General features: G+C 41.5%; 1 protein-coding gene across 1 annotated transcript; it reads left to right on the forward strand.

Annotated features, from left to right (window-relative positions):
• Nucleotides 1-418: 418 nt before the first annotated feature.
• On the forward strand, nt 419-1,213 carry olig3 (oligodendrocyte transcription factor 3). The gene has a single exon (XM_067983852.1). The coding sequence runs from the start codon at nt 419-421 to the stop codon at nt 1,211-1,213; it is 795 nt and encodes a 264-aa protein (XP_067839953.1).
• Nucleotides 1,214-25,480: the final 24,267 nt, after the last annotated feature.

The following is a 25,480-nucleotide window of genomic DNA, read 5'->3' on the forward strand; positions in this document are numbered from 1 at the left end:
TCGCTGCGAGGTAACAGTCTCTCTCTCTCTCTCTCCTCAGATCGCCCATGGCAGGGTGTCCCATAAAAAGAAAGCACAATGAATATGAATAGGACATAGCTAAATGGAACCGTCAAAGCTGCACCGCCCTCAATGATCTCCACGTCATACTAACAAGACCATTATGTATAGGAGGGAGCTTTTGTTTCCCTGCACTCTGCACCTCTATAAAAAGCTTCTTTTAAAACCAAATCTCGTTCGACATCACAACTGGCCAAGAGGTCCAGTCTGCTTGGGGAGCGCTTTTGAGCTTATAGGGGACGCTGTAATTTTTTTTGTTGTTGTTGCTCGTTTCTGTCACTGACGTTGGAGGTTGGCATCAAAACAAGGTCTCAAACTATTGACTAGAGAACATCTCATAATAAGGAGAGGTAATAAAATGAATTCTGACTCGAGCTCTCTCTCCAGCAGAGCTTCGTCGCCAGACGTGGACGAAATTTATCTGAGAGATCATCTCCAGCACCAGGACTCCAGGATGAATTCGGTGTCTTCAACGCAGAATGATCTGCTCCAGAAGCTCGCCAGTGAACACAATATAACAGCCCTCAACAGATCTGAGGACAAGACGGGAGGCAAGTTCAAAGTGAAAAAGCAACTCTCGGAGCACGACTTGCAGAACCTTCGACTGAAGATCAACGGGAGAGAGCGCAAAAGGATGCATGACTTGAACCTGGCGATGGACGGACTCAGAGAGGTCATGCCTTATGCCCATGGACCATCAGTAAGGAAACTTTCCAAAATCGCCACTTTGCTGCTGGCCAGAAACTACATCCTGATGCTATCGAACTCTCTGGAAGAGATGAAAAGACTAGTAGGGGAGATTTACGGCGGGCACCATTCTGCTTTCCATTGCGGGACAGTAGGACATTCTGCTGGGCACCCAGGACACTCCACATCTGCCCATCAGGTCCATCCCATCTTGGGCAGCGCCCTGACCTCCTCCTCTTCCTCAATCTCGGCGGCTCTACCGGGGATCAGCGCGGTGAGACCTCCTCATTCACTGTTGAAAACGTCTTCAGCACCTCCTGTACCGTTAGGAAACACCTTTCAGCACTGGGCAGGATTGCCATGTCCCTGTACCATCTGCCAGGTGCCGCCGCCTCCTCACATCTCAGCCCTAAGCACAGCCAGCATGCCAAGGCTCTCTACAGATGGTAAAGACTTAATGAAGTAAGGTCTGATTTTGCCAGCTGTGATTGTTATTAAAAAAAAGACGCCGCGTTGCATAAGAAGACTGACTTTGAGTTGCATTAAAAAGACTGACCTTGTGTTGCATAAAAAACAGACTGTCAGCTAACTCCAACAGCCAGATCTGATTGCATGTATGCTTGCTTTAAAAAATAATTTGTGAATTTTCTTTTCCAAAACGGTATCTCGTGTAGCCAGCAAGTTATGAAAAATGCATTTCCTTGTAACAAGGATTTGGTACATGAGTATTTCTTTGACTGTATAAATAAATCCACGTGGACAGACGCATGGGAAACAGTGCAAATAGAGTAAGAGCGAGCGAAACAGACAGAATGTGATTTTGTCAGTGTTGGAATTCCTATAGTACAAGAGGTAATAAGATTGCTGAAATGTAGTTGTTAGCTGAGGTGTGTCTTATGTTGTCCATGTTTGCTCAGATCCGCATGGCTTGTGGTATACAAATTCGTTGCAAAAGAAATCACACGTTCTTCAACATTTGCTGCAACTATTTTGTTACACATCGAAGACAACACTCGTGTCTTTTATTTTTGTATTATCTTGATGACTTATGGATATATTTATTAACGCCCGGTGTCCCTGAATGATCTCGTTTCAATAAAAGTCAACTTAAAACGAATTGGCGGAAGCGGTATTTTTAAAAATTTGCTATGCATTTTGTAAATATTTTCATTTGACCATTGCCTCCAGCCAGCCCAGTTGGTTTCTGTCTGCATCTTGCGAAAAGTTTAAGTGTTTAGATTAAACTCCGTGCAAAAGACTAAATCCAACTTTATAACCAACAGTTACACGGTTTTCTCATTTTGCTGAAAGTCAGAAATACTACGCAGACTTTACTTAAAAGCTTTTAACGATTCTAATTAGTGTTGCAGGAGGTGCCTATAATAAAACGTGCCTAAAGAAATGAAAGGCGGCTGATGGTGCGCCTGCATTAAAGGGTACACTCCAATTTATCAGAAAGTTTATGAGACAGCTTACTTTTTGGAACTTTTGCTATTAATATTGTATGTTGCGGCAAATATGGCGTCTACTTTATATGTGCGCATCAGTAATTGGAAACTTGATCAGTAGATTAACTAGTAGTAACGCCATTCATACGTGTGTGTTTATGTGACTCGCGTACAAATGCAGACATGTTTGTGAATACCTCCTTACGAAATGTCCGCGTGTGAGTTAAACCAATATTGTATAGGCAGAGCATTGATGGTGAAAAGATAAAATACTGTATTGTCTGTGAATGTTAAATTGCACTGATCCATAATAGGAAAACTCGAAGTTTTTTTTATAAATCAGACTGTAATTGTGGGCGTACTTGTCCCTGAAACAACACCGATATCACAACTACAGTGGAGAACACGGAACCGGGGTGTTGATAATGTTAAAGATGGTGGTTAACCAAACTCTCTCAAAGAGTGTAAAGTTACCGATTTCTCCATCACCTCTGCCGGTAGGTACAGAGCTGTGTTTGTTCAATTGATTGTGCCCGCGCTTTCTCTGCTCTCTTAGTTTGAAATACATATGCGCTCCCCAAACCCTGTGATTTTAGATTAAAAGAAACTTCATTGGATTTAGTGTGTCAGAAATCTTCAAGTTCAAGCACGCCACTAACAAGAGGATTGGTTGAAAGTGGGAGGTGCTTCTGGGTTCAGAGTCACCGCACTGTTTTGCTGGAGAGGATACGATTTGCACACAAGAGGGACCTGGATTGAGACTGTAGATCACGACATCCATTGTGAAAATATACATTAATGATTTAGAATAATACCGTAGGCAACCTTGCATCTTTAAACAAAGTAGTTAATAATAGACAAAATAAACCTGTTTTTCTTTATTCCGGATTTTTTTTGGAGGGGGAGGGGGTAATAATGTGGGAGCGGATTGCTTTGGAGATGTCCAAATATAAACATTTCCAGCGGTTTCAAGTATAGTTCATTGACGTTCAGATTCTACAGACCCTGAGATTACAGATATTGTTTTTTCTCTCTCCAATAATAATACCTGACATAGAGAGTAGACAATTAGATTACATAAGGAATGCTAGTGATTAATTCCCTATAAAGTCACAAATTTACATCTTAGAATTTCTAGATGCTAATTTCGTTACTTCGTTAGTTGGGATTAAATGGAAGATTAATGAATACTTAATCATATTTTAACTTTTTTTCCTCCTTCCATTTCCGAACGTTCATATCGAACCCTTGTATATGGGGCGGGTTTAGTAAAATCCTTTTGAGACATATCTTTAAGTCATAAATCCGGGGTTGTCAAAGATTTTCTGCCCATCGTGTCTCAAATGTACCCTATATCCCACACAAACAAAAACTAAGAAAAATCATTGGAAAAAAACTGCAGCTACCGTGTTATAAAATCAGAGTTTTTTTTGTAGTAATAATCTGCAGTATTACTTCAGGCTTTAGAAAGAATAATCTTCTTGTTTTCTCCAAGCTCTGGAGTCAGCTTCTCTCCAAAAACCTCAAGTTCAAAAGCCGCAGTGCAGAAATGTATTGGTTCTGTCTTTTCGTAACGTGCACCTAAGTCTGAAATCTGTAATAAAGTTAAAGGACTCGCTCTATGCTTGAATTTGTGTGACTATCTCACGCGGGTCTTTTTAATTTTACAAATGACTTAACTGTGATTGGCAAGGAAATCACAATTCCCATTGTCTATGTTTAATAAATAAGTTACGCGATAAAAGAAGTCCCTCGGTTGGAAATTAAATCGAATGCAAAAGCGCATAAACAAAACATATTACAGCGAATCGTGTAAATATCGGGGTGATTGATTATAACCCAGCTGCTACTGTGAAATGAATACAATTCTCCGTCTTGTATTTACCATATCGGTTTGTTTCCTAAATTCTGATAGGAGTTTAGAGAAACTCCGCGAAAGTGTCTGTTTGCAGAGATTGCAAGCTAATTGTTCTTGGTGAACAATGAGAGAAGTACATCAGAGAGTCAGCAGAGTGTGCATTGCACAATCGTTGATTCAGAGCAACCATAATGCAAGATTATGCATTCCATCTACTTGTTAAGTGATGGAAATGAGAAAGCGGATTGAGTCCCCGTTGTATGTTTATAGATTGGAATCCTCTTGTTTTGTTTCCCCCAGATTTACTGTTAACACCGTGAGCACAATAAAAGGTTTGTAATTTAACATTTTGGTTTCGGCTGCAAACAGCACCGAAGAGCAGCGGAGGCGCAGAATGGACTGGCAGATGGAGCAAGATTAACTTTATGCAAATGTGTTCCTTTTGCTTATGGCGTTAGCTAGATTACTCCCAAATAATTTTATTTTTTTACTACGCCCACACACATGTATAGCACACAAAAAAAGTTGCAGCTGTCGGATTACAACTTGACTATATTAATAAGTGTCGCATGTTTGAATACTTTCTTAAACTATTTTTTTTACAGAATCGCAAAATTACGGTTTACAGTACAAAATTACAGAACACAGTTCTCGTTTTATATTGTGAAAACCAGAAATTAATGAACTACATATTCCCCAACAATTGGTAACACTCAATTAAACGCTGTTCGTATGAGAAAATCAAATTAGTATCTGAATTCCCGTAATATATATAAATTTTAAAAACGGAAACAATAGTTCTCAGGTACTGTTCACATTTGACTGAAATAAACCAATAAACTCTGTAGTGACAACCCTGTACGTTCAGTATTGTTTTCTATGCATTAAAATCTGTAATAATTTTTTAAAAGGTGCATGATTTTTTGTTAAGAGTTTCTCTAAATTTCTCACTTAAATCGTTTTGGTTTTACAAATCCTTTCCCTGTAATTTGGAGTAATGTTTACTGATTATTCCAAATTTTACAGCGATCACTAATTGGATGCTTTCGAATAACTGAAATTGATTTGAAATTGACTCGTGATTACTAGAACAGGAACACTGCAATTTTCGATATTTTGTTCCGCCTCTGTTACAAGAACAAAATAATGTAGATCAGGATTTCATTTTCTGTTTTACTTTAACTGAAGATAAATATAACAACAATCCTTCTATTAAAATAGCACCTTATCACATCGAAACATCTCAAAGCGCTCAAATTAATTAACTGCTTTGGACGTGCAGTGACTTTTATTAAGAAGGCAAATCGAAATTAAGTATTCCTAACCGATTAGAAGAGAAAGTTTTCAGACCATTTAAAAGTTCCCAAAAGAGTGATCTTTCCTATTTGATGAACGGCCATGATCAAAAATGCAAGGACAACACCGGTAACAATACTTTTTGCTATAAATCAGGAAACCTTTGTTTTGACTGACAAAAAAAACCCTTCTGTATCTCACCAGTAATCGTCATATCATTTTGGTTGTCTAATCTACCGAGAAGCGTTTTATGTGTTTTCCCCCAAATTCTCAACGAACAATACTAGCACTAACAAGAAGCTTTGTCCCGGAATTGAAAGTATTTTAAAATGATTTTTTTAAACTGCAAAACGCCCCTATGAATCTCACCAGTGACTGTCATATCATGTTTGTTTGCTAAGTGGATAAATCTATTAAATTAGTTGCAAAATGTTTCGCTGTTTTCTCCAAATTCTCAAAGGACACACCTGTTGTCTGAACAGTTTTTTAACCAGCTTGCTAAGCAGATCTGACAGATCAAAGGATCCGGGCGTTACACATGAACTTTAACAATAGACTAGCCCTTAGCAAGAGCTGCTGTCAGACCCGGGCTTGTGCCAGGAGCATTAAGTCTGCAATTGAAAATAAATTTTATTTGAATAAGGACCTCTGCCTGATCAGAGGGATCGCCGACCCTGAAACAAAGGCAGTTGGAGATAACTTATTGACTCAATTGACAGCCTGAATACAGTTCATTATGCTTGCCCACTCTCACTAAATGTGACAGGTTTTAAAAGTGAATTAGGCGGCAGGTGCACAAACCATTTTTCTTTCTCTCTCGGGAGAACAGAGGACCAGATATCACCTGATTCCATGCACACCAGTCTTTGCAGTTCGTGCTTTCCCTTTCTCTCTCTTTCCAGTAAAACGAAATACTTGAAACAGACTTTAGAGGGGACCAACATTTCGTTACATTTTGTTTTTTTTTAGTCAATATCAGCAGTGCCCAGTTCTAAGTTCCGGTGATGTTGCATCCCCCTTTTTTTCTATAGCAGATGGCGTTCACTAGTTGTTCACAAATGGTTGTCATTGAGTGTTTGTTTGCCTGCCAGTAACCCATAGTTCAGGGAATCCCTCAGAGAGTGTATCAGCACTTGCTCCGCTGATAAAACAGTCACAGCGAATGAACTGCCTTTTCTTGTCATTCACACGATGATGTTTCTTGAACACCATTTAAAAGAAAACTGTTGACACAAGTTGTGTGCTGACTTTATGGAAATTTCAAAGTGTACTTCGTTTTCGTTTATAAAAAAATCCAGCACTGCGTTTAAATATTGCATGAGAAAAATCGCATATTCGGGGTAACAGATGCATATGTTGTAATAAATGCGGCATAATGGTTGAGAATGTTTCTTGTAAACTCACGTTGATGTTCAGTGCAATTTCACAAAACGCCGTGAATGCAGTTGAGAACACAGACGTAACGTTCGGAGCTGTAATGCTTTTTAAAAATAATTCTTACGGAGCACTGCTTATAATTTCACAATTCATTTCTAACCAGACGCATTTTACTGTGCCTGAACAAATGTGTTCCAACACGGCAAAAAAAAAAATCCTCTGTTTGGTTGAATTTTACTTTTTGAATTGGGGTATCTAATTTAAAAGAACTAATTCAGCAACAAGGGACCATTTTACTATTTGATTGAGGGACAGGTCTAACTGTGAATTCAAAGAAATTTAAAACAAGTCCAAATATACAATGTTAATGTTGACCAAAACCTGCAATTTCAGCAATATAATAGTACTTCTGGAGGTGTTATGACAATCGTGACCAACTGTGGCAATTAAATCGTGTTCTAGATATATGACGATTGATATCAAACTGTTGTATGTCTGAGCGCTTTTGCACCATTATTATCCACCAGTCTTTTCTGTACCTTTAAATTATACACAAAGTACTTAAATAATACTTAATAATATCAATTTATTTAACAAAAGCTCTACTCCAGTGTTGTTAACCTCTAAAGATCTAAAGGACGTTTTTGCTTATTTTTCATATTTTATATAGGCATCCACACAAAAATATAGAATGCAATGGACCTATTTACATTCCACCAGGAAGTAACTAAATCGCCAGTAACTAGTTGCACGTCTAATATTCCTGGTCTATAGACTAGTACCTTGTGAAATAAAAACCTTTGAAAGTCTCTGAAAGTAAACGATACCCCGAAAATAAACTAGCTGACACTTGTAAAAATGACAGATTTCCACTAATTTAACTAACTCTAGTTTAGGTGATTTTGATGTATTCATACACACAGGATCAATGAGAGCAAAACATGAACCAAAAGAAATGTACTTTCTTGCAGCACACTTTACAAAGTGGAAAATTGCAACCCTATTATTTCTGGTGTGGTCTCTTTGTAGTCATCACAAAGTTGACTGCTTGGTGTGTGATATGAGATGCAGATGTATCATACCTTAAATGTAGGGGAAGAAATTGTTTTTTTTGCAGAAGGGTGGAGAAAATGAAAGACCTTTAGTTTGCAAATGTGTAATTTAGTAGTAATTAGTAAAGGAGGGTGGTCTTAACTGTTTGTATATTATTTATCAATTTGATTCAACAAAGAAGCATTTATCAGACCATAAGAAAGTTTGGCTGAAATATAGCAAGGAACAAGTGATTGTTGATCAGAAATTGAGTGTAATCGAGGAGGATATTTGTATGGATTGGTAAGATAAATGAGGGAAAACTATTTCAACTCCTTGGTGAATCGGTAACTAAACAGGGCACAAATTTAAGATCATCACTAACAAATAAAGAGATATGTTGGAAGATTTTTTTAATACAGAGGAGTGTAAGGACATGGAATGCCTTATCAGAAATAGCAGTGGAAGCAGAATCCATCATAGCTTATAAAAGGGAAATTGATAAATATTTGACATTTTAAAGAGCATGGAGAAAGGGCAGGGGAGTATGGCTAAGTTGATCGTTCTTTCAGCAAGCCAGCACAGGTTCAAGGAACAAAGGAACACAGGAACAAGAGTAGGCCATTTAGCCCCTTGAATCTGTTCTGCTATTCAATTAGATCATGGCTAATCTGTATCCTAACTCTATCCACCCGCCTTGGTTCCGTAACCCTTAATACTCTTGCCTAACAAAAATCTATCACTCTCATTTTTGAAATTTTCAATTGACCTAGCGTCATCAGCTTTTTTGGGGGAGAGAGTTCCAGATTTCCACTACCCTTTCTGAAGAAATGCTTTCTGACATCACCCCTGAACAGCCTGGCTCTAATTTTAAGGTTATACCCCTTTGTTCAGGACTCTCCCACCAGAGGAAATAGTTTCTCTCTATCTACCCTTTCAAATCCTTTAATCATCTTAAACACATCAATTAGATCACCCCTTAATCTTTTACATTCAAGGGAATGCACGCTTGGTCTATGCAACCTGTCCTCATAATTTAACCCTTTTAGCACCGGTATCATTCTGGTGAATTTGTGCTGCACCCCCTCCAAGACCAATATATCCTTCCTGAGGTGCGATGCCCTGAACTGAATGCAGTACTCTGAATGAGGTCTAACTAGAGCTCTGCGCAGCTATAAAATAACTTCCACTCCTTTGTATTCCAGCCCTCTTGAGATAAAGGCCAACATTCCATTGGCCTTTTTAATTATTTTTTGTTCCTGTCCATTAGCCTTTAGTGATTTCTGTACTTGGACCCCTAAATCTCTCTGCTCATCCACTGTTCCCAGCTTCTTACCATTTAGAAAATACTCTGATCTATTTTTCTTAGGTCCAAAATGGATGACCTCATACTTTCCCATGTTGAACTTCATCTGCCACAGTTTTGCCCATTCACTTAATCTATCAATGTCCCTTTCCAACCTTTTGCTCCCATCTACACTATTTATTGTGCCACCTAACTTAGTGTCATCAGCAAACTTAGATATATGGCTCTCTATTCCTTCATCCAAGTCATTTATAAATATAGTGAAAAGCTGTGGCCCCAGTACAGATCCCTGGGGGACACCACTGGTCACATTCTGCCTATTTGTGAACATACCCATTATCCGTACTCTCTGTCTCCTACCTCCTAACAAATTCCATATCCAAGCCAATAGATTGCCTCCAATTTCATGTGCTCTCATTTTTGTTAACAGTCTCTTATGTGGTACCTTATCGAATGCCTTCTGGAAGTCCATATAAATAACGTCCACGGACACTCCCTTATCTACCATGTTAGTTACCTCCTCAAAAAATTCAACTAGGTTTGTTGGACATGACTTACCCTTTACAAATGTGCATTGGCTCTCTCTGATCATATTTGTCCAAATGCTTAGTCACTCTGTCCCTAAGAAAAGATTCTGGTCACTTCCCCACTGATGTTAGACTAATAGGCCTATAATTTCCTAGTTTATCTCTCTTACCCTTCTTAAATTGTGGAGTGATATTGGCAATTTTCCAATCCAAGGGGACAATTCATGAATCGAGAGTTTTGGAAGATCATGACTAACACATCAATAATTTCCTCACCTATAACGTTTAATACCCTGGGGTGGAAACCATCGGGTCCTGGAGATCTGTCTATCTTTGATAACATTAGTTTCTCCATCACCATGTTTTTACTTATATTGAATCTAGTTAGTTCCTCCCCTTGATTTATTTTTAGTTTTCCTTTTATCTCTGGTATTTTATCCTCATCCTCTACTGTGAAGACAGGTACAAAGTAAGTCTGCCATTTCCTGATTTCCAGATTTCCAATTACAATATCAAATACACCAAATGGCCTCCTTCTGTGCTGTAAAATTCTATGATTATTGTGCCTGATACTTATCCAAATTATCCTCTATACTTAATATATTTTGTCACACATAAGGATATTATAAAGCTAGCAGCAATGTATTAGTTCTTATTAATAGCAAAGATATAAACTTTTATGGAGATATTTAAGAGGTAGGCACAATGCTGCTGGGAAATGGATTACTTTGTTTTCTATTCATGTAACGGTAACATTAATGACTCCTAAGTTTGAAGTTGAGTGCAGGTCACCGGCAATCCTAACCCCCCAGCAATACAAAATCAGCCTTCAAACTTGGAAGGATACTACTGGGTTCCTTAGAATGTACTGAATTTTATCATTTTTTTTATTGGTTCATGGGATGTGGGCATCGCTGGCGAGGCCAGCATTGATTGCCCATCCCTAATTGCCCTTGAGAAGGTGGTGGTGAGCCGCCTTCTTGAACCGCTGCAGTCTGTGTGGTGAAGGTTCTCTCACAGTGCTGTTAGGAAGGGAGTTCCAGGATTTTGACCCAGCGATGATGAAGGAATGGTGATATATTTCCAAGTCGGGACGGTGTGTGACTTGGAGGGGAACGTGCAGGTGGTGTTGTTCCCATGTGCCTGCTGCTCTTGTCTTTCTAGGTTGACAATTGTAAACAATTTTACAACACCAAGTTATAGTCCAGCAATTTTATTTTAAATTCACAAGCTTTCGGAGGCTTCCTCCTTCGTCAGGTGAACGATGTGAAAATGAAATCCTCGAAATGAAATCGCATTTATAATTCACAGAACAATGCTTGGTGATTACAGACAGTTTTTTCAACTGCCCGTTGCCAAGGCAATCAGTGTGCAGACAGACAGGTGTTACCTGCCAGGTCTCAGAATATACAAATCACCAAAAAAAACAACAAACAAAAAGAAAACAGAGATAGAGAGGTAGAAACATAGAAAAGACAGCAACTGACCCGTTATATTAAAAACAGATAACATTTGTTCGCTGGTGGGGTAACGTGTAGCGTGACATGAACCCAAGATCCCGGTTGAGGTCGTCCTCATGGATGCGGAACTTGGCTATCAATTTCTGCTCGACGATTTTGCGTTGTCGTGTGTCTCGAAGGCCGCCTTGGAGTATGCTTACCCGAAGGTCGATGGATGAATGTCCATGACTGCTGAAGTGTTCCCCGACTGGGAGGGAACCCTCCTGTTTGGCGATTGTTGCGCGGTGTCCGTTCATCCGTTGTCGCAGCGTCTGCATGGTCTCGCCAATGTACCATGCTCTGGGGCATCCTTTCCTGCAACGTATGAGGTAGACAACGTTGGCCGAGTCACAGGAGTATGAACCATACACCTGGTGGGTGGTGTCCTCTCGTGTGATGGTGGTATCTGTGTCGATGATCTGGCATGTCTTGCAGAGGTTACCATGGCAGGGTTGTGTGGTGTCGTGGACGCTGTTCTCTTGAAAGCTAGGTAATTTGCTGCGAACGATGGTCTGTTTGAGGTTGGGTGGCTGTTTAAAGGCGAGTAGTGGAGGTGTGGGGATGGCCATAGCGAGGTGTTCGTCCTCATTGATGACATGTTGAAGGCTGCGGAGAACATGGCGTAGTTTCTCCGCTCCGGGGAAGTACTGGACGACAAAGGGTACTCTGTTGGTTGCGTCCCGTGTTAGTCTCCTGAGGAGGTCTATGCGATTTTTTGCTGTGGCCCGTCGGAACTGTCGATCGATGAGTCGAGCGTCATATCCCGTTCTTACTAGGGCGTCTTTCAGCGTCTGTAGGTGTCCATTGCGTTCCTCCTCGTCTGAGCAGACCCTGTGTATTCGCAGGGCCTGTCCATAGGGGATGGCCTCTTTGACGTGGTTAGGGTGGAAGCTGGAAAAGTGGAGCATCGTGAGGTTGTCCATGAGCTTGCGGTAGAGTGAGGTGCTGAGGTGCCCGTCTTTGATGGAGATTCGTGTGTCCAAGAAAGAAACTGATTCTGAGGAGTAGTCCATGGTGAGCTTGATGGTGGGATGGAACTTGTTGATGTTATCGTGTAGTCTCTTTAGTGATTCCTTGCCGTGGGTCCATAGAAAGAAAATGTCGTCGATGTATCTGGTGTATAGTGTTGGTTGGAGGTCTTGTGCAGTGAAGAAGTCCTGCTCGAACTTGTGCATGAAAATGTTGGCGTATTGGGGTGCGAATTTGGTCCCCATGGCTGTTCCGTGTGTTTGGGTAAAGAACTGGTTATCGAAGGTGAAGACATTATGATCCAGGATGAAACGGATGAGTTGTAGGATGGCGTCCGGAGATTGGCTGTTGTTGGTGTTGAGTATTGATGCTGTCGCAGCGATGCCGTCATCGTGGGGGATACTGGTGTATAGTGCCGAGACGTCCATCGTGGTGAGAAGTGTTCCTGGTTCAACTGGTCCGTGGGTACTGAGTTTTTGTAGGAAGTCTGTAGTGTTGCGACAGAAGCGACACTACAGACTTCCTGTCTTTCTAGGTGGTAGAGGTCGCGGGTTTGGGACGTGCTGTCGAAGAAGCCTTGGCGAGTTGCTGCAGTGCATCCTGTGGATGGTACACACTGCAGCCACAGTGCGCCAGTGGCGAAGGGAGTGAATGTTTAGGATGGTGGATGGGGTGCCAATCAAGTGGGCTGCTTTGTTCTGGATGGCGTCGAGCTTCTTGAGTGTTGTTGGAGCTGCACTCATCCAGGCAAGTGGAGAGTATTCCATCACACTCCTGACTTGTGCCTTGCAGATTGTGGAAAGGCTCTGGGGAGTCAGGAGGTGAGTCACTCGCCACAGAATACCCAGCCTCTGACCTGCTCTTGTAGTCACAGTATTTATGTGGCTGGTCCAGTTAAGTTTCTGGTCAATGGTGACCCCCAGGATGTTGATGGTGGGAGATTCAGCGATGGTAATGCCATTGAATGTCAAGGGGAGGTGGTTAGACTCTCTCTTGTTGGAGATGGTCATTGCCTGGCACTTGTCTGGTGCGAATGTTACTTGCCACTTATCAGCCCAAGCCTGGATGTTGTCCAGGTCTTGTTGCATGCCCTCTGACTTGGATCTGTAACATCGGTTTACTGCATTAGGTTCAAAATGCAATCAGTCTTTTACCTTGAGTTGGGTCTACTGAAACTCACTTCTCTCTTTGTTACACTGCCATTACCCTATTTCCTTCTACCATTTTGGATCTCTAAGCCACAGGAACAGTGTTTTACAACAGTGATTGAGTTCTTGTTTCTTAAAAATAAGTAATTTATTTTTTTAAAAATCAAATATTTAGTTTGAGGTCGCAAAACTAAACGGTAAATGTAACTAAACTTGGTCATTTTGCTCTGCCACAGTATACTTTATTTTATTTGTATTATAAACTAATAACCTATAAGACAGATAAGAAAAAGTAAAATAATTTTGTATGCTTACTTATACAACAGGTTACCGCACACTGGTTGTTGGGTAATTTCTCATTACATTGATGTGGTTTGGTTTGGGTGTACCTTTCTGATAGATTTTTGAGAACCTATCCCAATTCAGCTAATTTTGCATCTAAGGCATATTATAGAATCATAGAAAGGTTAAAGCACAAAAGGACGCCATTCGGCCCATCGAGTCCATGCGGGGAGCGGGCAGGAAATTGGACATGAATTTAGATTTGAGGTTGGGATCAGATCAGCCATGATCTTGTTGAATGGTGGAGCAGGCTCGAGGGGCCGATTGGCCTACTCCTGCTCCTATTTCTTATGTTCTTATGTTGGGACGTCCTGAGGTTGTGAAAGGTCCCATATAAATGTAAGTTTTTCCTTTTTTTTCCCTTTCAGTGGTTTTACTAAAATTAAGCTACCGGTAAACTGAATCATGTAACAAACTTGAGCACTGTGGTGCTTATGCAGCCTGATATCAATTGTTTTTCTTTTGATAAAAACAAATTCTGAGTGTGTGTCTTCTATGGCCAAGGTCCCAGTGGTGAACAGTTTTCTAATACAGACAGGGCATCCAGTAACCAAGTTATTTTTGCTATTTACTCTGCAAGGACTATATTAGCATTTTTGTACCATTTTAACACATGACCAAGCTAAATGTGGTTTAACCCTCACCTCAAAGTAAAAAGAGTGTTTTTTCTCTTTTTTTTCTGCTACTTTTCTCCCCATCCCTCCTGTCCAACAGGCATTGACCCTTTCCTAGAGTATGGTTCCATGGATGTTAGTCATCCTCCAGTACCTCAACCTAGGAGCCATTCTTCACGTGTTGACCTAGACGGTGAGTGTTGGTGGGCTATTCAAACATGGAACCTGATCCTGCCCTCACCAACATCCACGTGCATACACTTCCAGGAGGGGTCACTGGATACCAATCAGAAGTTGGTTGATTTCCACTCCCTAACCTAGGGATACTGAGGTCAATCGTAGTGCCTTTAGTGTCACTCCAGCTGAGAATCAGGGCCTATGTTGTCTTTATGGCTCAGCTACTCACTGCTTTAATTAGCTGAGTCATCGAGAACCCCATCCTAACAATTTGCAATATTTATAAAATGATAAATCACAAAAAACAAAAGTACCACTAACTGTATGTTCCACTCAACTAATTTTGGGTAGGTTATTTCCAATGAAACATCGCTTTAACTGGCTTTCAAAATTATTTTCTTCACTGGGAAAATGCTCCTTTAATTTTGGGAATTTTTGCACATAGAATATTTAAATCACATTATTTCTGTTTTTATTTTTTGTTGATGACTGCACAGAAAATATCTACTTTAAAAGAAAAGAAATGGTTAGAAGTCTTTCTGTCTGAAATAGAAAGTGATGTCTGTGTACCTGAAGTTAGTTGTAAAAATGTAATTTCCTCCAGCTAATTGAGTGAAAATATGCTGGTGAATTTGGCAGATTATTCTGAAAAAACCTTCAGTATAAAACAAGGCTGCAGTTGCTGCATGTAGGTAAGAGTTCTGTTTGTGAGTGAAAGAAGACCATTACAGACTGAAATCAGAGATGATATCAGAGATTAGATGACCATATTGGTTGAGTCTCAAGGGAAGTGTGCGAAATGAATCAGATTAAATGAAATTGATACAGTGAATACTTAATCAAACAGACAAAGGTAGTCTGCACAGCTAATTAGGGGCAAATAGTGTGTCCCTCTTGTACCTCATTTAACTGACAAATTGTGCAGACAATTTTAATGGTAAATCTGTTTAGCAAAGAGATGGCTGATCAACTGACAGCTTGGCAAAATGTGGTTTCTGCAACACCACATGATGCTTATGTAAATGAGGCCTGGTACAGCTGATCTCATGCGCTGACAAGGCCTGTTTGAACCAATGTCAGATGGGGCTCTTACATGGAGTTTATTGTAAACTTTCATCGTTTTTTCTTCCTTATTTTTAATTACAGAGACCTAGACTGATTGAATTAGCCTTATTTTGAATTACATAGTATGTAGTACATTTCCTAGTAATCTAACAAAGCAAAAATCCAGGTTTTTGTCTGGACTGTAATATAGGAGTTGAAGCCGTATGGTGTTCTGTCATGCCATACACCTTCAGGTCCATAGTAATAAAATCTTATTACCCCTTTGTGTACCTTACATTGCCTTTACTGCACTCAGTATGCCCATCATGTAACGGTAAAACAAAGTAAAACATACATATTTTTTAAAAACTAAACTATAAACAATATGCTATAAAGAGTAACAGATTTTTGGCCATGGGTTTTAAAATTAAAGATAATGTAAATCTTTTTATTTATTTAAAGTACCAAAAAAACCCACAATTTTCTGAGGTGCTTGTAGACCCTAACCCTAACCCTAATGCAGCATTTTCCACCTTGCAACATCTCTGTGGAAGAGCCTCTTTAAATAATCCATGATGTCTAGTTGCCATTCATAAAATACTCAGATTTTGTTGTCATCACTTACAAAATCATTACAAGTCAGTGTTAGCCATGGCTCAGTGGTCGCATACTTGTCTCTTGAGTCAAAAGGTTGTGGGTTCAAGCCCCACTCCAGAAACTTGAGCACATAACCCAGGCTGACACTGCAGTACTGAGGGAGGTGCTGTCTTTTGGATGTGCCTTTAAACCGAGGCCCTGCCTACCCTCTCAGGTGGATGTCCAATATCACACTGCACTATTTTGAAGACGAGCAGGGGAGTTATCCCTGATGTCACAGCCAATAGTTATCCCTCAACCAACATCAGTAAAACAGATTATCTGGTCATTATCACGTTGCTGTTTATGGGACCTTGTGTGCAAATTGTCTGCTGCGTTTCTTACATTACAACAGTGACTACACTTCAAAAGTACTTCTTTGGATGTAAAGTGCTTTGAGACATCCTGAGGTTGTGATAGGCGCTATATAAATGCAAGTTCTTTCATTTCTTTATTGGAACCAGTTGAATTACTGCTTTATGAGTCACTGCCACCATATAATATCCTAACTATGGTAAATGCAGTTTCAAACCATTTTACATTGCACTAAGATCCGTAATAGTGGCACTGACTCCTGACATGCAAGCATTTTGCAGCTGGTTACACCCGCTAAAGTATTCTTGCTGGGATTTGCTAAGGCCAGTTACCAGGAAGACTTGTGTTTACTTGCCCTTTCCAAGCCACTGATCTTGTCAAATCCTGGCAATTTTACTTTCATGTTGCACTGTGCAAGGCCTGCATTGCCATTAGTTGGGTCTCAGTCAATATAAAAGTAGCTTTTGTTACGCAGTACAACTGGGTTGGTCCCTGAACACATGGGATAAGTTGTCCCATACTGAACTAATTTGTTGGACTGGTTTGTTGTGGGCCAATTTACACTGACATTTACTATTTAAAACATTTTGGCCTCACAATGTAATTCTTTGTTTAAAAGGATATTGTTACCTCATTAAGCAATTTCCTGAAACAACCAGAAACAGCCTGTGCTGAAGACTCCATTGGCACAACAATATATTGTCTGCCATGGAAACTGTTACTTACCTCTTTTCATTAAAGTTGTAAATATTATATTTATAATATCAGACATGACCAAATGTGCAATGATAGTTCTCCTTAGTTTGCAACCATAGTAAAGTATCTCCAGGATAACTTGCCATAATGACACCACTGCTTTATGTTGTTGAAATACAGTATGATAGCATATCAATCCCGCTATTGCTGTAAATCCAAATTGCAGTGTAATAGTAGGGAATAGACATTCTTCAGGAGTCAATTTTCTTACTATCACAGCCTCCATGAACAAGGGCCTGAGTGGGATTTCATATAATCTCAGCTCTAGTATAACAGCAGGTTAAGCCAAAGTAATGTGGATTAAATCTGATTTACCTCATTATAGCAGAAGTTTAACATTCCCACCTGGGAGAGTAAACTGGCGCTGGTAACGCAGTTGCTATATATGTTCTGGGGAAAGTCAATTGCACACACCTAGCACTCTGGTTTGATCCAAAACTGAGAAAGCCATTACACATGGCCCGGCAAAGCACGATGAAACTTAAGGGTGTTAAGTTTGACATGGCAGCACAAGTGAAGTAGTGGTGTTTAAATTCTGCTTTGTTTGCCTGAAGTTAATGTTATATTGCTGATACAAATAAAATGAGCAATGACACTCCATGTATTTTAAATAAAACAGTGCTGTTGGTTATGAAACATCACATTCCTACATATGGTCTATGACAGGAAGTATACAAATGGCTATACTGATCTAAATTTCCGTTTCCAGTGCTTTTCCTTTTGGACCTTGAGAAGTTTTAATTAAATATATACCCATGTTTAAAAGGCTTAATATCACACTTTCTATTTACCTGCATGTTACATTTAAACAGCTTTAAGCATCAAAGAATCATCACAAACTGTTTCTAGAAATTTTATTTAATTGCTGGACTGAGCACTGCATTGCATCTACAGAGCTTGTTAACAGATGTCATTGCGCCTGTAATGAGGAATTGTTGTGGGCCTCAGACTCTCTCATAGCCTATTGGGCCTCACCAAAATGTAAGTGTGCACCCATACGCTAAGGGATAACAACAGGAAAAAAATGCCTCAGGCAAATCTGTCACTGTCTGTATGCACTGTACTAAAATTGATAACACCAGCAATTTCTTTGCGATTTATCATTGCATCAATATTATTGATGCAGTCATGTTTATGGATACATCATTGTTTCTCATTGAAACTGAAGTCACGGTATTTGGAAACATATTATTTCTGTTTCTATTCATTTTTTAAAGATATTTTTAACATTAGATTTAAAATTAAATAACCATTTGACCAAAATCCATGGGCCTCTGAGAATTAAGTAATGTGTAGCATTTCAGCTGGCCTTGAGATATTTAGAAAAAAAAGCACACTAATAGTGATCAGTATTGTGTGGGGCTAATTCCACTGAACCATCTATGAATTATATCTGAAAGCCTTATGAAAACCAACCAATGCTTCTTGATTGAACCTAAACATAGGAGAATGATGCTACACAGTAGATGATTTGTGTGTCTAGACCAGTCATAGAATCATAGAATTGTTACAGCACAGAAGGAGACCATTCAGCCCATCGAGCCTGAGCCGTCTCATTTTAAGAGCAATCCAGTTAGTCCCATTTCCCTACTCTTTCCACGTAGCCCTGCAATTTTTTTCCCTTCAAATATTTATCCAATTCCTTTTTGAAAGCTACGATTGAATCTGCATCCACTACCCTCTCAGGGAATGCATTCTAGGTCACAACTACTCGCTGCGTAAAAAAGTTTTTCCGCTTATTGCCTTTGGTTCTTTTGCCAATCACCTTAAATCTGTGTCCTCTGGTTCTCGACCCTTCCACTAATGGGAACAGTTTCTCTTTATTTACTTTATCTAAACTCTTCATGATTTTGAATACTTCTATCAAATCTCCTCCCAACCTTCTCTGGTCTAAAGAGAACAACCCCAGCTTCTCCAGTCTATCCACATAACTGAAGTTCCTCAACCCTGGAATCATTCTAGTAAATACACTTATGTCACTTGTGTTACACCAGCTCTGCACAGCCTGATTCCTGATATCCAGTGACACGACATTAGATATTGACCTAGTAAAGCTCCCAATGGAAGTCCCACTCCAGTTATTGGCAGCAATCCTATGAGTGACGAGTTTCACACTTGAAGCTCCCTCCGTATATTGGTTCAGCAGCCTGGTGGCACAGTGTGATGGAGCACCAATATACAGAGTGCAGGGAAACAGGGGTTCATGCCTGTGGTTCCCTCTGTGCTGAGCTTCGTATGCTAGCTAGGCTACATAGAAGAGGAACCAAAGGCAGTTTGGACTCTTCACTACAGGAAGAGAGAAGGAAATAAAAACAAAAATCACTTGACAGGCTTGTGAAACAGCCTACTTTCTTACAGTTTCTATAAACCAGTGACCGAGCAACATTGTCAGGGGTCATTTGTTCGAGGTATGATGTGTGGCAAAGAGAGGGGAAAAAACAAAATTAAAAAAGGGAAAACAGTTCTTTCCTGGCTCCCAGGGCTTGTGTTATGGAGGAATCTTTAGTCTTAATTTACTCTGTATGGTTTCATTAAAAGCAAGTGACTTGTGCTGTAAAATACCAGTATTTGATATATATCAGAGGCCTGGCTTCCACAACTTAAACACAGGACTTTTTAAACCAGAAATCACACCGCATTATAAAAATGCCATCTGTCTAATGTAATGCATTTCTTGGGATTTCAACCAATTCCTCATGGGTTGCCACCAGATACAGCCAATAACGGCACTAAATTAGTATTGACCGATAAACAGAAGTGACAGTACCAGTGGCCTTGTCCCACAGTGTTAGTGAATGTATGCAGTAAGCAGTGACTCCAGCCTGGATGATTTTTTATACATGTCTAATCACATAGAAACAAAGAGGTAAATGCAGTTTCTGAATAGGCCTGAAGTTGCTTACAGGAAAAGTCACTGAACGGTTTCTATTGGTAAATAGCATTTTAGGAACTGTGACACACATCCAAACAGTTCAGTTTTGAAGCTAAAATCAGGCTATTTCAGTGGCCTTTTTACACTACCGCACATCTAGTCGTATTTCCACTTTCATTGCATTGTTTGAAATCAAAACAAAAAAATGCTAATCGGTCAGCATCTGTTTGAGAAAAAAAACGTTAATATTTTGAATGCAAACTATTCATCAGAACTGATGGAAAATCACACCGGAAACCAGTCTTTTCTCCTTCAATTCTGACTCGAGCTGCGTACATTTCCAACAGTTTTTATTTTAATTTCCGATTTCCTGCATTGGTGGGTTTTCCTTTATATCACATTTATATTTATGGTGTTTTGCAGTACACCCGCACCGGGTGCATTGTTTAGCAACAGTGCAGGAAAACAAAACATCTCTCGATATAACGACCGACTTGCAGCGAATCATGCAAACTGACCGTCCAAAAAGAGAGACATTGCAGCGTCGGAACTGCCGATTAAAGCTGACAACATTCAAATCCGTGTTAATGTCCTCAAAAGCGGGACGAGCCAACAAATAATGAGGTGATTTGCTTGAGTGGGAACCAGACACACGTCCAGTTACTGCGGGAAAATATGTATCATCCGCAATGTAAACACTAATTGTCGTGTAACCCAATAGAAAAACATAACAGCACTGAATGATTTCGAGCAATGTTTCAACATTGTGTTGCTCTTTCGGTTTTCTCCCATGTTCTGACCAAACACCTCCTGTGGCCATTGGCCCCTGCAGTGACCCATTCCCCGCCTGCACTGTCTCCATGCCCCGCCTGCACTGTCCCCATGCCCCGCCTGCACTGTCCCCATGCTCCTCCTGCACTGTCCCCATGCCCCGCCTGCACTGTATCCATGCCCCTCCTGCACTGTATCCATGCCCCTCCTGCACTCTTCCCATGCCCCTGCACTGTCTCCATTCCCCGCCTGCACTGTCCTCATGCCCCTCCTGCACTGTCCCTGTGCCCGGCCTGCACTGTCCCCATTCCCCCCCTGCAGTGTCCCCATGCTCCTCATGCACAGTCCCCATTCCCCACCTGCACTGTCCCCATTCCCCGCCTGCACTGTCCCATTCCCCGCCTGCATTCTCCCCATGCCCCTGCACTGTCTCCATTCCCCGCCTGCACTCTCCCCATGCTCCTGCACTGTCTCCATTCCCCGCCTGCACTCTCCCCATGCTCCTGCACTGTCCCCATTCCCAGCCTGCACTGTCCCCATTCCCCACCTGCACTGACCCATTCCCCGCCAGCACTGTCCCCATGCCCCGCCTGCACTGTCCCATTCCCCGCCTGCACTCTCCCCATGCCCCTGCACTGTCTCCATTCCCCGCCTGCACTCTCCCCATGCCCCTGCACTGTCTCCATTCCCCGCCTGCACTCTCCCCATGCTCCTGCACTGTCTCCATTCCCCGCCTGCACTCTCCCCATGCTCCTGCACTGTCCCCATTCCCAGCCTGCACTGTCCCCATTCCCCACCTGCACTGACCCATGCCCCACCTGCACTGTCCCCATGCCCCTCCTGCACTCTCCCCATGCCCCTGCAGTCTCCATTCCCCGCCTGCACTGTCCCATGCCCCTCCTGCACTCTCCCCATGCCCCTGCACTGTCTCCATTCCCCGCCTGCACTCTCCCCATGCTCCTGCACTGTCCCCATCCCCCGCCTGCACTCTCCCCATGCCCCTCCTGCACTCTCCCCATGCCCCTGCACTGTCCCCATCCCCCGCCTGCACTGTCTCCATGCCCCGCCTGCACTGACCCATTCCCCGCCTGCACTGTCTCCATGCCCCGCCTGCACTGACCCATTCCCCGCCTGCACTGTCTCCATGCCCCGCCTGCACTGACCCATCCCCCGCCTGCACTGTCTCCATGCCCCGCCTGCACTGACCCATTCCCCGCCTGCACTGTCTCCATGCCCCGCCTGCACTGACCCATTCCCCGCCTGCACTGTCTCCATGCCCCGCCTGCACTGACCCATCCCCCGCCTGCACTGTCTCCATGCCCCGCCTGCACTGACCCATCCCCCGCCTGCACTGTCTCCATGCCCCGCCTGCACTGACCCATCCCCCGCCTGCACTGTCTCCATGCCCCGCCTGCACTGACCCATTCCCCGCCTGCACTGTCTCCATGCCCCGCCTGCACTGACCCATCCCCCGCCTGCACTGTCTCCATGCCCCGCCTGCACTGACCCATCCCCCGCCTGCACTGTCTCCATGCCCCGCCTGCACTGACCCATTCCCCGCCTGCACTGTCTCCATGCCCGGATCCTGAAGTGCTCGGCCGTACTGGAGACGGTGTCTCTCCCGCGGGTTTCTCCTCCTCTCGAGGGGAGGAGCCGGGCGCACGTGAGATCTGGGACATTAATCACGCGCTCCTCCCCCTGCCCCCAATTGCAGAAATTACTTACTATGAGTTGCGTTACCACGTTATCTAAAGATGGGTGAAAATAATTCCTCTTAATCCTATAGATACGGGCAAGATGTGGCACCAGAATTTTCAAATTGTATTTCGAAGAAAAAAACTTGGTGTCACTGATTTACAACATCTTTGCGCAACGCCCTCGATTTTAGCTCTTGAATCACTGCCGCATTTTTGTATTCCCATGGAATTCATAATTATTCAGCAAAGGAAGAATTAAAGTAGTATTTATGCACCCAGGGTACACGGAGGATCGTTGGCATCTTTCAGGTTTATCGCTACCAAGTGTTCTGTTTTCTTTTTATTCGTTCCATGCAAGTTGATCTCCCATGATTCTGACGAAAGATCATCGAGCTGAAACATTAACCCTACCTTCCTCTCTCCTCAGAAGCTGCCTGACCTGCTGAGTGTTTCCAGCACTCTCTTTTTATTTTTGATCTCCCATAGTATTCTTCAAAGACGAACAAGGATTGGACGTTCACCTCTCTCCCCCATGCTGGTAGATGGTGCTCTGTATATCTTGACTTGAAGTTGTATCCTTGTTCCTTCTCAATCTACTCCCTCTGCACCAGCTTGCCGATTATGCATCCAGCTACAGTAATGCTTTTGTCTTCTTTGCCCGTCTATGAGATTATTTCAAACATTTATCACTCTTTGAATAATGAAGTTATTCTAAATATACCTGTTTTAAATTTACCTGAGGAAGGAGGAAGCCTCCGAAAGCTTGTAGATTTCAAATAAAAATCGTTGGACTATAACTTGGTGTTGTAAAATTGTTTACAATTGTCAACCCCAGTCCATCACCGGCATCTCCACATCTTAAATTTACTTGTCACTAATTGAAATTTATGTCCTCTGGTCCTACTTTCCTGGCATACTTTGAAATAATAATCTTGAACTGTCTTCACTGCTGTCTTGGAATAGGACATTTTACGATTCTGTCCTGCATTTTGAGGTGGAGCATATGATTGAAGCTACATTTACTATTATTAAATGTCATCTTTTGTTTGAAAAACAAATGCGCCCAGCCTAAGTATGTGAATCTGAGTCTGCACAAATCGCACCACCCTGTGTTCGATCAATTTGTGCTTCTCATTAAATCAAACCTTCCAATCTAGATAAATTTGTGTTACAACTCTGGCTGCAGTTAATGATGCTGCTTTTATTCTGCATTTTTGGTATGTGTGGCATCCTTTTTGGTGCCAATTGGACACTGAAAGTGCAGTATCAATGCAGCAGGTATGACCACCTGGTTCATACTGGCAGCATTGCCATTGGCTGCAGTAAAAAAACCAGCTAGTTTGAAGCTGTCCTTGAAAGGCAAGTTTTTCAAGTCAAAATAAACTGTTGCAACCTGCTGTATTGCTGTTCACATTCTATTGATTGAAAAGAGTCGACTATCTCATCATTAAATAATTAAAACTATCGGCAGCAGTTGGAAGCCAGTGAGCAGCAACGACACACAAATGGAACACCTCCTTTTCCACCTTCATTGTGATGTCAATGGACAGGGCGAACATTGTAAAGACAGAGTTAAGAAGTCAGCTACATGCTGCTGAATAAGCAGGGTAGGAAGCCAGGATTCAGCCGGGTTCATATTCCTTGGCAGTGCGGGGAGTCGGGGCACTGCGCTGGCAATATTTATTAGTGAAAATGTGGTGATGCAGAGCACACTTGTGTCTCAAAACAAGGTATCTCAAAACTATCCATCTGTTCAAATTCATCATCAACGTCAAGCAGGTGAGAGAAACACTGAAGATCAAGGCTTGGCAGCGTGGCCCAGACTCAGTGTGACCCAATGGAGGGTAAGGGCAGAGGGAGAAAATAAGAGAAAAGAGGAGAAAGAGCTGTATTTCTGATTATTAAAGCCTTTACTGTGAGTAATGCAGGATTTAAAAAGCAAAATCTTTTTCTGAAATCTATCAGTTGTGTAGGAACATAGGAACTGCTAGACAAAAAAAGACTAAGGTCCATCTAGTTTGCTTTCTGCTATACTGGTAGTCACTGATAATGGAATTGTTGACTAATCATGACAATCAATCTCTATCAATTAGTCTACAATAGACCCACAATTGACGAGGAAAACCCCAGTGATGGAGAGGTTTGCAAACCATAGGTTCAAAGTCACCTTTTTCCTCTCAAGCATGCTACACCTGCCACATATCATGTCCCAAATTACTCGTATACTGTATCCCAAAATTGTATTGTGTTACATGTTACATATCCTTGCACAGCTCAACCACAAGAACCCACTGGCTAAAGAAATTGTTGAATTAGGAAGTTAAATGGTGAACTGTGTTTATGGTTGGGGTTGAAGTACCAAATTATTTGCTCTCTTTAAAGTGGTCTTACTGCCCCAATGGGGAATTTTCATCAGATTCTCCTAAAATCTGATACTGAACGGTCATGTTAACTCATGCTTCAGCAAATATCTAAAACTACTACAGTATAAATTATGTTTTTTCAAAAAAACTTCTTTGTTATTAATCCTGACAAAGTCACAGATAAGTTTACTCATCTAGAGTCTGTCATGTTCCAGGGCTGTCAACGTATTTACTCACAGTGATGAGCACTGACCTTGTCAATCTAAAAAATGTGGGCATTTCATTGACTTCAAAACCTGTAGTTAAAGCTGGTGTTCTGCTAATGAAAACCCTTAAAAAATATGTTGCTTCAACCTCCAAAGTGGACTGTGGGAGCAGGGAGTTTGAAGAAAGAAGACAACAGCAACTTATATAAGACATAGAAAACATCTTAAACTTAAAAAAAAAGAAAAAAGGGTTAGGACCAAGGAATAAATAGAAGAAAGTAAAAGTGAAGTTAAAACAAAAAAGCAAGGATAGGAAAGAAAGAATAGGAGGAAAGCAAATGAGAATAAAGCAAAGATAGGTAAAGTGTTTAAACCATTTTATTTTTATTTCAAATTGTACTTTAGATGTCTAATTTAGTAGTTTAGGCTATAACATTACAGTAATAAAGGTATTCCTGATACTTGAGTGGATTTGTTACT

This window comes from Heptranchias perlo, chromosome 5, assembly GCF_035084215.1.
Source record: "Heptranchias perlo isolate sHepPer1 chromosome 5, sHepPer1.hap1, whole genome shotgun sequence".
Taxonomy (NCBI): Eukaryota; Metazoa; Chordata; class Chondrichthyes; order Hexanchiformes; family Hexanchidae; genus Heptranchias; species Heptranchias perlo.

Coding starts and splice junctions, on each gene's coding strand:
- olig3 (XM_067983852.1), top strand. CDS start 419: ATGAATTCTGACTCGAGCTCTCTCTCCAGCAGAGCTTCGTCGCCAGAC.